Source organism: Pinus tabuliformis, chromosome 6 (assembly GCF_031772625.1).
Source record: "Pinus tabuliformis cultivar Carrire ecotype Pingquan chromosome 6, CPIR1, whole genome shotgun sequence".
NCBI lineage: Eukaryota > Viridiplantae > Streptophyta > Pinopsida > Pinales > Pinaceae > Pinus > Pinus tabuliformis.
Window position 1 is genome coordinate 565,383,545 of NC_142292.1, and position 14,442 is coordinate 565,397,986.

The window sequence follows — 14,442 nt, forward strand, 5'->3', positions numbered from 1 at the left end:
GGTGCAAGAAAGGGCAGCGTATGATGCTACAAGAAGAGGCCAAGGCAGCGAGGGAGTTAAGGTCTAGTTCAAGGCTAACCAAGCTGTTGTTAGAGGGCCGAGGAGCTGAGCTTGGAGGCCGAGTTGAAGAAGGGTGATCACAGGTCTGTTTGGGGTAGCGAAAAGGTAAAGGGAAGCCTGCTTTGAGTGGGTTGTAGGTGACAGCGTGGGACTGTGGTAGGCCACAGTCCTAACCACCTCAAAACAGGGACAGCATGGAGAGATTGAGGGCTCAAACATGCCCAAAACAGCAACATGCTAGGGGAGGTGTCTCATGAAGGTGTACCGCAATCTTTGAGGGATGTTTGTGGATTGCTAGAGGAGTTTAGGGCTACCCTAGTGCCCTAACCAGAACAACCACGGACAGCAGTATACAAACATATTTGGAGCAGCATTTGTATGGTGTGTTGGCAGCTAGATACATGGGACAGCAAGGTCACTTGGTGGAGAAAGCAATAGGACAGCAATCAATGACATGGTACAGCAAGGCTACAATGAGACAACAGCGATAGCATAGTGCTGCAAACTCATTAGGACAGCAGCAAGGTACAACATGCCAAATGGGACAGCTAGGCAACGGTGCTTGTTGGAGCATAGCAAATGGGACAGCAGTATGCCAAACATGGAATGACAATGTCACTAACAGTGGGACAGCAGTATGCCAAACATGGAATGACAATGTCACTAACAGTGGGACAGTAGTATGCCACATGGGACAGCAGTGGCTAGCATGGTGCAGTTATGGCACATGGGATAGTTGTGGCAGCATGGTGCAACAATGACACATAGGACAGCGATGGCAGCATAAGGTGTAGCAGTGTGATGTGTGCAACATGGTTATGAGGTCCAGCATAGTATGCTGAGTGCAGCATGGTACCGCACGGTGAGGTATAGCATGATGATGAGGAGCAGCACAATGATAGGTGCAGCATGGTGATGGAGTCACCTGGGAGAATCAGTGGAAGCAGCTTGTCTTCAACTGAGTTCAGCTACCTCATGTATCATCTACTTAGAGATGATCTAAGCTCTTACTTAGATAAGTCAAAGTGTTGACTTATGTTGTATATGTACTCTCTCTCTCTCTCTCTCTCTGTTGAACTATTGAAGAACATATAAGAAGAATTGATCAAGGGTTTCCCCACATTGGGGTTTGTCCCTGGCTAGCGCCACATCTTGTGTCCTCTTGTCTTGGCTTGTCTTCTGCAATCTATCTTTATGTTCTATCTGCAATTTACTTTAATGCTAATGTGATTGCCAATCTGGAAAAGATATTGAGCTAACTGTGAAAATTGAAGTAAATTGCTCTAAGCATAGAACATACCTAAAATTAACAAACCGGTCTTTTCCACTGAATCGTCCAACTCCATACGGGCCCACATCTAAAGGAACCCTACCCCCCCCCCCCCCCCCCCCCCGCCAAAGCTATTTAAAGGCGTCCACCCTCTCTCTTTTATTCACACTATTCATTTGAGCTTCTTGAAATTTTTGAGCTAAGTTTCTTGGAGAGATTTTGTTGGATTGTTCTGAAAGAGTTCTTGGAAAAAATTGAAGACCTGGTTGGAGAGCTATTGGGTTGAGTTTCTAAGGGATATTTGGAACTGCTTCAAGGACTTTTTTTTCCAAGGATCTTTGGCTAATGTTGAGTTGTTTTTGAAGCTAATTCAAGGGGCAATTTTCAGATTTGTGAGGGTTGCTACAGAGATGAGTATCCTGTTGCTTGGAGCTTCTTTTCTTCTCAACATTTGGAGAGATTCTCAAGGAATTTCATGGCATCTATTCTTCTTCTATTTTTCTCTTAAAAATTGTTGTTTTCTTCTCTATAAATTAAAAAATTCTAGGGTTTTCTATGCATATTTTTATTTGTTGCTATAAAAGTTGTCATGGCCCCTTACCTTTTTCTATTTTTCTCTAACAATTGTTGTTTTTTTCTAGAAATTTAAATATCCAATGGTTTTCTATGCATATTTTTATTTGTTGCTGTAAAAATTGCCATGGCCCCTAGAAACACGAATGATCGAGCTGCCAGCATGATTTCATAGATATTTAAATGAACATATGGTAAAAATATGCAACTATTGTGGGAAGAAAGTTAAAGGTGGCGGGATCCATACAATTAAAGAATACCTAGCACATTGGTCAAGCCAAGTAAAACCTTGTAAACAAGTTTTTGATGAGCTTAAAGCAGAGAGGTTAAGTTTGATTGAAGGCCACCAAGTAGAGAAGGGCAAAAACAAGAGACCTAAAAAGACATAGGCAAAATTCAAAAAGATGATCTTGCTTTCAATGACCCTAATTTTGAAATATAAGCCTAGTTTTGAAGAATCCTCCAGAGTCCAATTTTCTTATCAAGGTTGGAGATGAACATGCTTTTGGCCCTAGTTCAACTAGTTCGAAGAAAGCACATAAAGAGATTAACTCTTTCTTTGTACCCTACACCACCCCTGGTGCTTAACCCACCATTGATGCTAAATGGAAGAATATATAGAAGAAGGCAGCATGGGCATGCATTGCTAGACAATGCTATGATGCATACATACATTTCAATGCTACTAAGTCTACATATTATCAGTGTATGATTGATGATGTTGCTTCATGTGGATTGGGATTCAAAGGCCCTAGCTTTCATGCTATCAAGGGGGCAGTTCAACAAAATAAGGTTCAAAGAATAGATGAGTACCTCATAGATTTCAAGGAATCGTGGACCAAAACAAGGTGCACATTATGTCTAATGGATGATTGATAGTAGATGCCGCACCATTCTAAAATTCTTAATTGCTTGCCCAAAAGGTACCATGTTTCTCAACTATGTGAATGCATCAAACCAGATGAAGGATGCACAATTATTATTTCATCTTTTGGATGAAGTGATTGTGGAAGTAGGGGTATATAATGTTGTACAATTGATCATGGATAATACCTCCAACTATGTTGCAGCTGGAAGGATATTGGAGGAAAACACCCTACCATTTGGTGGATTCCATGTGCAACCCATTGTTTGGACCTCATGCTTGAGGATATTGGCATAATTGAGTGGGTGAAGATGTGTGTGGAACAAGTAGAGTCCATAACTAGGTACATATAAAACCACTCATGGGTTTTGAACCTTCTTAGAAAGCACATTGAAGGTAAAGAGCTTCTTCATTCAACCATTACATGATTTGCAACAAACTTTCTTTCGTTGGAATCCCTTGTTCCGCAGGAAGCCAACTTGAGGAAGATGTTTGCTTGTGATGAATGGAATGAATCTCATTGGAGCAGGAGAGCTAAAGGGAAATAGATGGTTGACCAAGTGTTTAACAAAAAAAATTGGATGAAAGCAAAAGAGATAGTGCTATTTAGTGAGCCACTTGTGATAGTGTTGTGGATGTTGGATGGTGATAAACCCACCACGGGTTTTGTTTATGAGGCCATAGATTAGGCCAAAGAGCAGATAAAGTTAGCAAATGGGGATAGGAGGAAAAAGTACCTTCCTCTATGAAGAATCACTGATGAAAGACAGAACAAACAACTCCATCAACCTTTACATGCAACTAGCCACTACTTAAATCCAAGGTATGTATTTAAATTTTCAAAGTTTGTAAATTTTGTCATTCATTAGAAAATCCTTCCCAAACATTCAAAATCAATTAATGAATATTTTTTTTGTATTTTGAACTTTGAAGGTACCATTACACTACAGATTTTGAGGCAGATGAGGAGGTAAAAGAGGGATTAATATGTGGTCCCAAATCCCAACATTCAAGATTAGATACATACAAAGCTCTTGAATTTCAATGAGAGTAATGGTACCTTTACCATGTTCATGGCTATAAGATGCAGAACAAAGGATCCACTATATAAGAAATGTCAAAATTTCCAAATTATATTACTCATTGCAATTGTTGAGTCCAAGTTTCAAAGTCATTTGCTAATACTTCTTTGCCTTCAACCCTTTTTCTGCAGCCTATTGGTGGCAACAATTTGGCAGTGACTACCCTGAATTGCAAAAATTTGCAATTTGGATATTCAGCTAGACATGAAATGTTTCAGGGTGTGAGTAGAATTGGAGCATTTTTAGCATATACACACCAAGAAAACGAACTATTTGGAGCAAAAGTGGTTGAATGCAATGGTTTATGTTTGGTACAACCTTAAGTTGAGGCATAACCAATTGCTAAACAAATCCCCTAAATCAAGCAACATAGTCTTGGGTGACTTTCAAGTTTCATCCAACATCAAAATGGCTTGTGAAGAGTCAGGAACCAGCATTTGAGAATGAAGGCCTCTCTTGGTTGGACTTGGACCCACCTCCACAGGTTCCACAAGGAGAGATATCACAAGTACAATCTTCGTGGCCAGGGGAATCAAGCCAGAATCCCACTGTAGGCTTAGAGGCTAATCAATCTACAGATGAGAATGAGGAGGAGGATGATTCTAATGATAGCCATTAGCACTTGTAGCTGTAGTATTATAGCATCATGCTTATTTTTGGAATGTTGAGGCCATTAGAGTTTGTTTCTTGGTATATTTTGGTTCAGCAATGTATTGCACTAGGGGCTATTTTGGTTATATGCATTCTTACTTGCTATATAAATGAACACTTTTGCATATTTGTGTATAAACGGCTTGGATTCATATGGATGCACATGAATACATATGTTTTTCTTTAAATTTGAATAGTTTATGTATTTTTGGTCGACTGGTTTTTTGCTCCAATTTTTTTACCATTTCCGGTCCTATTCCGATGGATTCCTAGTTCAAGGGGTCTACCAGTTCGGTTCTAATAACATCCTACTTTACTAGTATTCCTGAAATAGCAGAGTCAAACTCAGAAGTCCACTCAAACTCTGAAAAATCTAGTAACTCTACGAGGAATGAAATGTATCATTGTGCTTGTTCATTTGAACTTATGTCTTTTGATGTCAAAGATAGTTTAAGATTCATATGCTCTAATAAGAACTACATCATTGCTCGAGCTACTGTAAGTTGTTATCGAAGCTGTCCATTGGACCATCTAAGAAACATTTTTCTGTGACATCCATTGAATTTTGACCTGTTTGTTCAACTTCAAAGGTCATAAAATGTAGGCTGCAATCATAAACCAATTTGTCCTCTTGCTGCTCCTCATTTATATATTGGGGTACAAGGGTAGAAATGGAAGGATCATAAGCATCAATTGTCTCCTTTATTACAAGAATTAATGAAAGATTGGTTTCTATCCTTATTAAATTTCCTTCATCTACTTTCTACAATAGGAAAGCGAGTGGATATCAAGGTCACTGTCATTATATTCTAAATGAATTGGGGTTAATTTCAGAGTGGTCTCTTGGCAAAGAAAATATGTGACCCCCACACAATAGTGTGCCAGGTATGTTACAAGTGGTGTTAAGACGAGAGAAATTTTATGACTGTTACTGAGTTCACAACACAGCAAAGTGGTGTCAAAGCAAAGAAATTTTGTGACACAGAGTAAAGGTGTTGGGTACAATGTAAATTTTATTCTGTAAATAAAAATTACGGTTTTTTTCTCCAGAAAAATGGTGTTGGGTACATTGTAAATGGTGTCAAAAGTAAGAGATATTTGAATTTTGACTACCTCTAATAGGTGGCAAAATTGGGTACACTACAATCAGCAGCTACAAAATATCTGTTGAAGAGATATGATGATGTGTTCAAGTTGGAACTGATGGGGCTACCTCCAATACAGTCAATCAAACATGTCATCGACCTACACAAGACTGGAATTGACAAGCAGATTCTATCTAACCTCAAACTTGCAGAAAGTCAAATAATAATAATAAATACGTAATTAAAAAAATGATAATAATAATGTTTAAGAGACAGTTGCATGAATTGATCGAAAAAGGACAAATTCAACCAAGCACTCCCACATGCCCATGCAGATCAACAATGATCCTTTCACAGAAGAAATATGGAGTGTGGAAGATATGCATCAACTATGTAGTATGGAGCACTAAACAAAGCATAATCAAGAAATGATACATAATTCCAAGGATCAATGATAAGGTCAACCAGCTCTGTAAAACCAAAATATTTCTCCAAACGACCCAAAGCCAAGATATTGCCCGGTTTAAGTAAAGAAAGAAGACATGTGGAAGACAGTCGTTAAGAGTCAACAAAGACTGTACGAATGAATAGAGATGACATTCAAACTTACCAACGCCAACAACAATGTAGAGAGTCGAGACTAATGAATAAAGTACTCGAACCTTATTTGGATAATTTGTCTTTATCATAGTGTTTTTGTAATTTAATCCATAGCTTGAACATGTGGCATGTATATAGACCGCCATGGTTCTGTCCACCAAATTGCTGATATTTTTAGGTTTCTGTTTATCTAATAAGTATGTGCTGGGTACATAAAAGATAGCTCCCTATGGAGAAGCACATTGTAGGGAATTGAAACTCAGACCAAACAACAATCATACCAATAAAAGAGCCGAACCAAAACAATGCACAGTACAAATTTGAATTTTGAAATGTTTCCTGGCTGTAAAAATCTCTACATTCTAAGTAGTTTAAAAGATTTTTGTAATTAATCAGAACCCAAACTTCATGAGCATTTTGATGCCAATCTAAACACGAAATTGTATGTGGTCCTCTTCTTCCTAAACAGCCATAATATTATATCCATATACTTTTATGGCCATACTTTCCAAAATTCGTAAGCGGCTAATACATACCTCCCAATCACAATGAAAATGTGAATGTCTATTAACCATGGAATTTAATTTTAACACTGAACTTTGCAAATTTAAAATGTCAAACTTAAGTTTAATAATACATGAAATTCATAAAAGTTCGAAATTACTTTTCCAAAATAGCCAGGGATGTTTCTATGCCAAACCTTTAGGGTCCAAATCCACTGGAATGCCCAAGTACAGGATGGTAAACTTAACCCAAATAGTAAAGGGTATTAGTTCTGAAAGCTATACTGCTCCCTGCATTAATGCGCCATACCAATGGCCTGCACGTGTTTGACAAATTTATTGAGTTTGCGTAACTTTTTACCTGTACCTGGGCATTCTAGTTCACAATATTTCCCGGCAGACCAGTAAACTAAAATGTCGTTGTAACAACCATGCGAGAGAATGGTTGACAAATTTATTCAATTTGTAGATTTTTTATTAGATTTTTCCTCTTTTCGCACGATTTTTTTGTAACAAGTTTGATCTTGGTGACAAAATTTTAACTTCAAAGAAATATATTTGACGCTATAAACTTTGTGCCCTAGTTTCACGTAAACCCTAAATTATGGCAAACTCAGAAACTGTAACATCAATTCAATTCTACTAAATTGCTATATGTATTTTAAGCGATTAAATCAATCAGTGGTTATTAATGCTGTTGTTAAATATAAGATTTAAATTGAAGTTTTTTAAATTAAACACACTAATTTAAAATCAACTTGTTTACTAAATTTATTAAGATATAATCCACAAATGTGGAAAAATACCCTAAAATTCCCGTAAATATTTTGACAGTATATATCATCTTTTCATGAGAGATATCACTGGGCTTTCCATGAGTTTTTAAAGATTTATACGATTTTTTTTTTTAAATGGAGGAGACTGTTTCTTTGTTGGGCGTCGTTATAGTATCTACTTCGATAAATTTTGTTATTGAACATTTCTATCATCTACTATGACAGTTACCAGCTGTTCTTAAATTAAATGCATGAAAAGTTGAGAAGGAATGACAAGATTTATTATTACTGGCCCGTACCTTCAAGGAAGAACTGGAATCCATTTTCTTCAGACAAAACCAAGGAAGACACCGAATTGCTAGCTCCCGGTCTGTCTGCCAGTGGCAATTGAAACACGCGGTTTTCACTTTGATGAATGGTTTCTATTTTCAGTTTTGGAGGTTTGGAGTATTTTGTACATTGAGTTAGAAGACCATAAAAACGAAAAAGCAAAGAATTTAAGGGAAATTATGTTTAAGCACTTTCCGATTATTTACTTAAATATTTTGATTGTCTTTAACCTTTTATATTATTAATCTATGTTTTTGATAAACTTGTGCTCAGAAGGTTGAGCCTAAGTGAATGGTCAATTTAACCTTTTGTGGAAAAAGTGGAGCATAAGTGCATTTTTATCTCTCATAGCTTATGCCAAAAGTGGAGGATAAGTGCCTTTTTATTATTAGTTAGTGTTTTTATCATTGGCCCAGAAGTGCATGATAAGTTTAATCTTTTATGTTATTAATTAGTATTTTTTAATTTTTTTTTTTTGATAAATTTTGGTTAATAAAAGATGGTTTAAGAAATTTGTAATAAAAATATAGTTTTTGAGTTTTTTTTGTTAGGTTATGTAAGTCTTGAGATGACTAGCATACTTAACTTGTGGTCTGGGTAGCCTCGACCCAGGGGCATTTAAACCATCAAAATCACTCGCGGATCGCTCTCGACCTAGGCCACACTAACCCTTAGCATGACTGGATTTTTGCTCATAGAGTTTAGGACTGATGACCTTTACACCACAAAGTGTCTTAACAAAACACCCTATCACTATTTATTCTACACCCTATGTGCTTAATAAAAATAGAGTATTAAAGGTAGCTAATTAAAAAAAAAGGAACATCAACATTGGGTTTAAGAAATATGAAGAAAGAAGAGATATAAACATTGAATTAGGTAGCTCCTAGCTACAAAGGTACCTCTTTGGATGTGCCCCTTCTATTTCATCTGATTTTAAATGATGTTTGTTTATATCCTTCTTATATTCAGTCTTTAATCTCTTTGGTATCTGAGGGTATTGTTGTAGCCTCATCTTGTAGTCTTTCTCGAGTTTCCTCTTCCATTCCAGCTCTAGCCATTTGTCCATGCCCAAATGCACTAGGTGATCTATCCTAGCTATCATCCTCTTCCATTTTTTCCTACCTTGATAACCAGGATTCTGACATTGTCCTATGTAATCTCCTCTCCCAGTTCGTGGTTCTTAGGATGGGAGGAATTGTCTAGGCTTGGGTCAACTTTCCCTGTCCCTTGTGCGAGGTACAAGTCATGGAAAGAAATATTTTCTTTCCAAATCTAAGGAGAAAACCCATACAAACCTTGTTGTCAGTAAACAATTGTTTATCAAAGGAACCCTTAAAGCAAGCCCAGCCTCTATGGGGACCCTTAAATGAAAATCATGTCCTTCAACTAACGGGGTTTAGCTTGTCCCCTAAAATACAAGCTTTGAGAAGACTTGTTGAAGTAAATGAATCGAATATTATTTTTCTACAGGAGACCCTTGGAAGTAGTATTCAAATATCGATTTGCCTCGAAACCCTTTTGACACGCTGGAATTTCTCAACCTTTAATGGCCAAGGTCGATCAAGGGGGCTAGTTGTGTGTCATAAACCCAAGAAAAATCATGTTTCAAATATCTAGAGTATGGAGTCTGTTATGGGAGTTGAGGCCTCCTCCCTGGATTTGAGTCTTGCATTCACGTTGATTAACATCTATGGCCCATCCTGTTAGCACTTCGTAATTCCTCTAGGATGAGGAGAGGAACCCAAAGGTAAACATAAATCACTTTAAAACGAGATTCTAGCCCTTCTAGCTTCAGAGAGGGCTCTCTTTATATGATTTTTCAGACACTTAGGTCTTAGGCTAGGTATTAAGATCAAGGAGGAATAGATTTAATAGTTTGATGACAAGGAAGAGGGAAAATCCATTGGGCATGGACTCATATGGAGTTAATGTTTTTCAGTGATATGATGAGGAAAATGAGGAAACCTTAGACAAGGGAAAGGTAGGCAATCCTTCTGGTGTTCTTTATCAAATTTCATTGTAGAGGGGTGAGCAAAGGATTAGTGGAATTGACAACATCTAAAGCATCTAGCTAAGGATGAATTTTAGATGTCACAATGGAAGAAAAACAATAAGATATTCAATAAGCCATAACAGAGCACTTAAAAAGTGAATTCTGAAACAAATTATTCTTAATTAAACATGAAGACATAGCATTTAAAGCATGATTGTAACAAGAGAAAAACTCACATACACATGAGAAAACATCACCATAAGAAATTGACACATGAATCCTCGTAAAAGTCGACTTAAGCCTTCATCATTCAATAAAACTTTAATGGAGACATACAATGTGCAGTGTCTTTTTCTCTAACCCTAACCAACCAACCTTTTGCACACTAAATTTCATGAAATATATAAAACTAGATCATCCTTGTACTTACGGGGTCGAGCTCAACCATTTCCCCAATGATAGAATCAGTTACATTAAATTTAAAACTGTGTGCTAGGAAATAGGGATCAAATTTCTGGAAAATAGGGTTCAAGGATTAGATCATAACTTTCGAATCATGACATTTGTTACAAAAATTAAGGAGGTTTTTGTATATGAGCTTGTTCTTGAGAGAAACCTCTCTCATTTTTCGAAAATTCTTCTTCATCTCCTCGAAATCTGCACCCAAAGATCATGATTAAAATGGGAAATGATGAAATCTGAAAAATAGGTTGTAAAGATTCATTCGAATCTTCCAATCTATGACACATGTTACAAAACTGAATGATGTTTTTGTTATTCGGCTCATGTTCGACAAAAACCTCTTTTTTTAATTCAAAATTCATTTCCATTTGGTGAAAAACCGATTTTGAAGTTAACCGCTGAAAAAAAAAAAAAAAAAACAAACAAACAAACAAACAAACAAACAAACAAAACAAACAAACAAACAAACAAACAAACAAAAACAAAAACAAAAACAAAAAAACAAAAACAAAAACAAAAACAAAAAAACAAAAACAAAAACAAAAAAACAAAAACAAAAAAAACAAAAACAAAAACAAAAACAAAACAAAACAAAAAAAAAAACAAAACAAAACAAAACAAAAAAAAACAAAACAAAACAAAACCAAACCGCATCAAATCCCCTGCAGCAAAAGTACAGCGAGCTTCCTTTTCAGATTATATGATCAATGCTTGAATGTTTAACCTGCAAGACACTTAAGGACACTTTTCATAACCATTAGAGTCAATTACATGAGGTTTAAGTTTGAATTTCAAGGTCAAAATGTTGGTTGTGTGGAAGCGCATCGCATTTGTTGTGTTACTTCTTTCTTAAACAAAAGCTCAACAAATTCATGATTTGCATGCTTTTGGTCACCTCTTAGATTTTTTGAATGTGTCACACATGTGAAACACAACTTGTAAAACATCATATACCTATTGCATAACATATTTTCATCAGCGTCCTCGAAAAACACCACCTACAGCAAAAGCGCCAAAGAGCAACGAATTTCATTTGCATAGGTTTGACTAAGTGTTGGGGTCTTTGACCGAGGAAAATAGTTAGTTGATGATGTTGACCACCTTAAGAACCTTCTTTGAACCTCCATGCGCAAAAAGGAATTCCAAAATCATAACCCTTAACTAAAACTTCATGCCTTTGACAATAGTGCAGCACAAGGAAGAAACACAACAAAATGGAGAAGCACGGCAAAATCTTGTGGTGATAATGATATGATGAAATCTTTGATGTGACCTTGCAACTCACTTGATAAGACAACACTTAACTCAACTCAATGATGAAAACCCAAATCCATTATTATCTTCACTCATCACTGAGTATGACACATTTTCCTATACTTACTAAACCTAAACCCTTTTTAAACTTTGACAACTTGATTTTATTTACCACTCAAACTGACACTAAGACTTGATCTCTATGAATTCATAGGAAACGTTTTACAAATTTACCAAATAATAGAAAATACTAAGCTTGAATGTGATTACTATAACATAGGACACTAACACATCCCAAAATCGCAAGATTTTTGGGAAAATATTGTTAAGGAATCTCTCCTCAAATCAAATATTGTTATCATTGGAGGCGATCTAATCTTATCTCTTGGACCCTCAAAATCCTGGGGCCCTCGGGCTAGGCCGGATCCCCTTGCAGATTTCTTTAGGATTATGTTAGCTCGCAATTTCCTAGTGGATGTGGAGCCAGTAAAAATAACTCCTACCTAAAGGAATTGCCGTATAGGAGATGAAAAGATTGCAAAAAGAATTGATAGATTCCTCCTTTTTAAAGGTTTGATGGACTTTCTCCCCATGGTCAAACAATGGACTGGTGTGGGTGGTTTATCAAATCACTCCCCCATTTTCTTAGACATAAAAAGGGCTCCTAAGAAACCATCCAACCCTTTTAAGATGAACTCGACATGGTTAAAGGATGAGGGGTTCATAAACCTTGTGAAGTCTCACTAGATTCCATATTCCTCCCACGCAGATGTGTTAGCAACTTCCTAGTATGAATCAAACTTAAAGATAATCAAACTAAAGACATATGAATGGGTGAAAAGGAAGAATATGTTGGAAGTCCAAGAGTTGGAGGAGATAGAAAGGAAACTCCATATCATTTCATATTCGGGAGGGGAAGGGTTCTCCTCCCATGAATCCAGTGAGATACTTAGAAACCTTGAAAAAAAGAAGATCAACCTTATTTTAGCCTGAGAGGAAAATTGGCACCTATAAAACACAGACATTTGGTTAAAAAGTGGAGATGAAAATACCAAATTTTTCCAGTAGTTTGCTAAAGGGCGTAAAACAGTGAACACCATCTGGAGTCTGTAGGATAATGATGGCATCAAGGACTCATCCTTCGAAGGGTTGGCTGGGTAAGCAACAATTCAAAGATCTACTTAAAGCTCCATCGGAAACATCAATTGTTGAAGTAATACAAATTGCCCATCACTTCCCTAGAATGGTTGACGAAGAGGAAAGAAGAGCAATAATGGAGCAGATGTCTATGGAGGAGTTGCAATCAGTACTACATAACTTTCAAAGAGATAAAAATCTTAGGTCGGGTGGTTGGGGTGTTGAATTTTTTCTGGAGCTTTATGATACTTTGGGCCCCAATCCCTTAGCAGTGATTGAAGAATTTAGGAAGGAGGAAAGAATTCATTCATCTTTAACTCAACCTTCATTGCTCGTAATCCTAAAGTGAATCATCCTCTTTCCTTCTCAAACTTTCACCACATTTTCCTTTGTAATGCCACTTACAAGATCGTTGCCAAGATAATCTTGTTTAGACTCAAATCCATTGATATTAGTGGATATTGGTGGCCACCTACCTATTCCACTTGGACCCCCAACACAATTTCCTTTCAATTTCCTAATTTCTAACGGAGTTTACTATTTTTGGCAACTTTTGGGTCCTGAACTTCCAGATCTGTTTTGAGGCCCTAAACGATGTTTTTTTGTTTGGAAAAAGAGTAGACTCATAACATGTGGCAAGGGTCTATAATCAAAAGTTTTTATCCTCGAATAAATCTTTCTAACGAGGTATCATACGCATCAAATGAAGATTGTATGCCAAACCTATGTCCTCGGGAGGTTGATGTACCAAGTAACCCCAATGGGGCCCACAAACTTTTGGTGCTTCACCTCCTAGGCTTAGTTTTTTGGATGTTGAGGGTTTTCCATTATTTCTCAATAGTAAAAAGGCCTTGTAGCTTCATTGTAACCTAGTTTAGAAGGCATGTAGATATCACATATCTTCTCAACAATAGCTTCCATCACCCAAACTAGTTTATTCCATTATGCATGTAAATAATTTTTGGTATTTTTTATTAATGAATGGAAGGTTAGTTTTCATTGTAGCTCTGTTTCTGTTTAAAAAAAGAATTTTATTCAAGTCCTGCATAAATCGAGATCAGTGGTATTAGAGCGGTCTGCTCTTTGTTTGTTTTTCTATGCACGTCCCCAACCAGGTCAGGTTATAAAGAGTTAGGGATTGAACTAGTTGAACCCTTGTAAGGCTGGCCTCGCCGACCCTGACGACCTCCCATGGCAGAAGAAAAGAAAGATGAGGGAGCAGGCGATCCTGTCAAAATGTTGCTCAAAGAATCCCTCGAGCGATAAAGGAGCGAAATGATGGATAACTTTTCCTAGATCCTTTGGTGGGTATCAGCGGGCGAAGCATCTTCATCTGACATCCACCTCAAACGTGCCACCCCCTTCAAGGTACAAGCTAACTTTGATATTATTATGTTTGAATGCCAGATAGACGCAAATGTCATAGATAAATGGTTAAATCTAATTGAAGGATATTTTTCGGTCCATAAATTTTCCAATAGGGAAAAGATTACTTTTTCACTCCTCAAAGTTGCCCCCTGCGTCAAGTACTGGTGGGAAACCTATTATTGGCAAATTGATGAGAATGAACCCTCATTATTTGCAGTCGCGCCCACTTGATATTCTTTCGGAAATGCCGACAAGGAACAATATTACCATGTAGGGAGCTATGAAGAAAAGTACATAAAATGGACCACACTACGGTAGGAAAGGGACCAATACATGTTGGAGTTCACAAATATTTTTCATACCCTTCACATATCAAGGATTATGAGCGGCATCTGGTACTCAAGTATCGTAGATGTCTGCACAAATACAT

The 14,442-nt window shown here is 37.0% G+C and overlaps 1 protein-coding gene across 3 annotated transcripts in view; it reads right to left on the reverse strand.

Moving 5' to 3' along the window:
* Window positions 1–7,952, reverse strand: part of LOC149259773 (uncharacterized) — a 230,732-nt gene extending 222,780 nt beyond the window's left edge. Inside the window, exons 1-2 of one of the 3 annotated variants that reach the window (XM_089377207.1) lie at window positions 7,765–7,948; window positions 6,887–7,006 (exon numbers count right to left, since the gene is read on the reverse strand). Coding sequence is in view for 2 of the 3 variants with exons in the window: in XM_089377198.1 (XP_089233324.1) it covers window positions 7,765–7,788 (24 nt within the window). In the remaining variant the exon portion in view is untranslated. Of the gene's footprint in view, window positions 1–6,886; window positions 7,007–7,764 lie in introns of all 3 variants that reach the window. The other 2 variants (XM_089377198.1, XM_089377189.1) reach the window with 2 other exon arrangements.
* Between the last annotated feature and the right edge of the window lie 6,490 nt (window positions 7,953–14,442).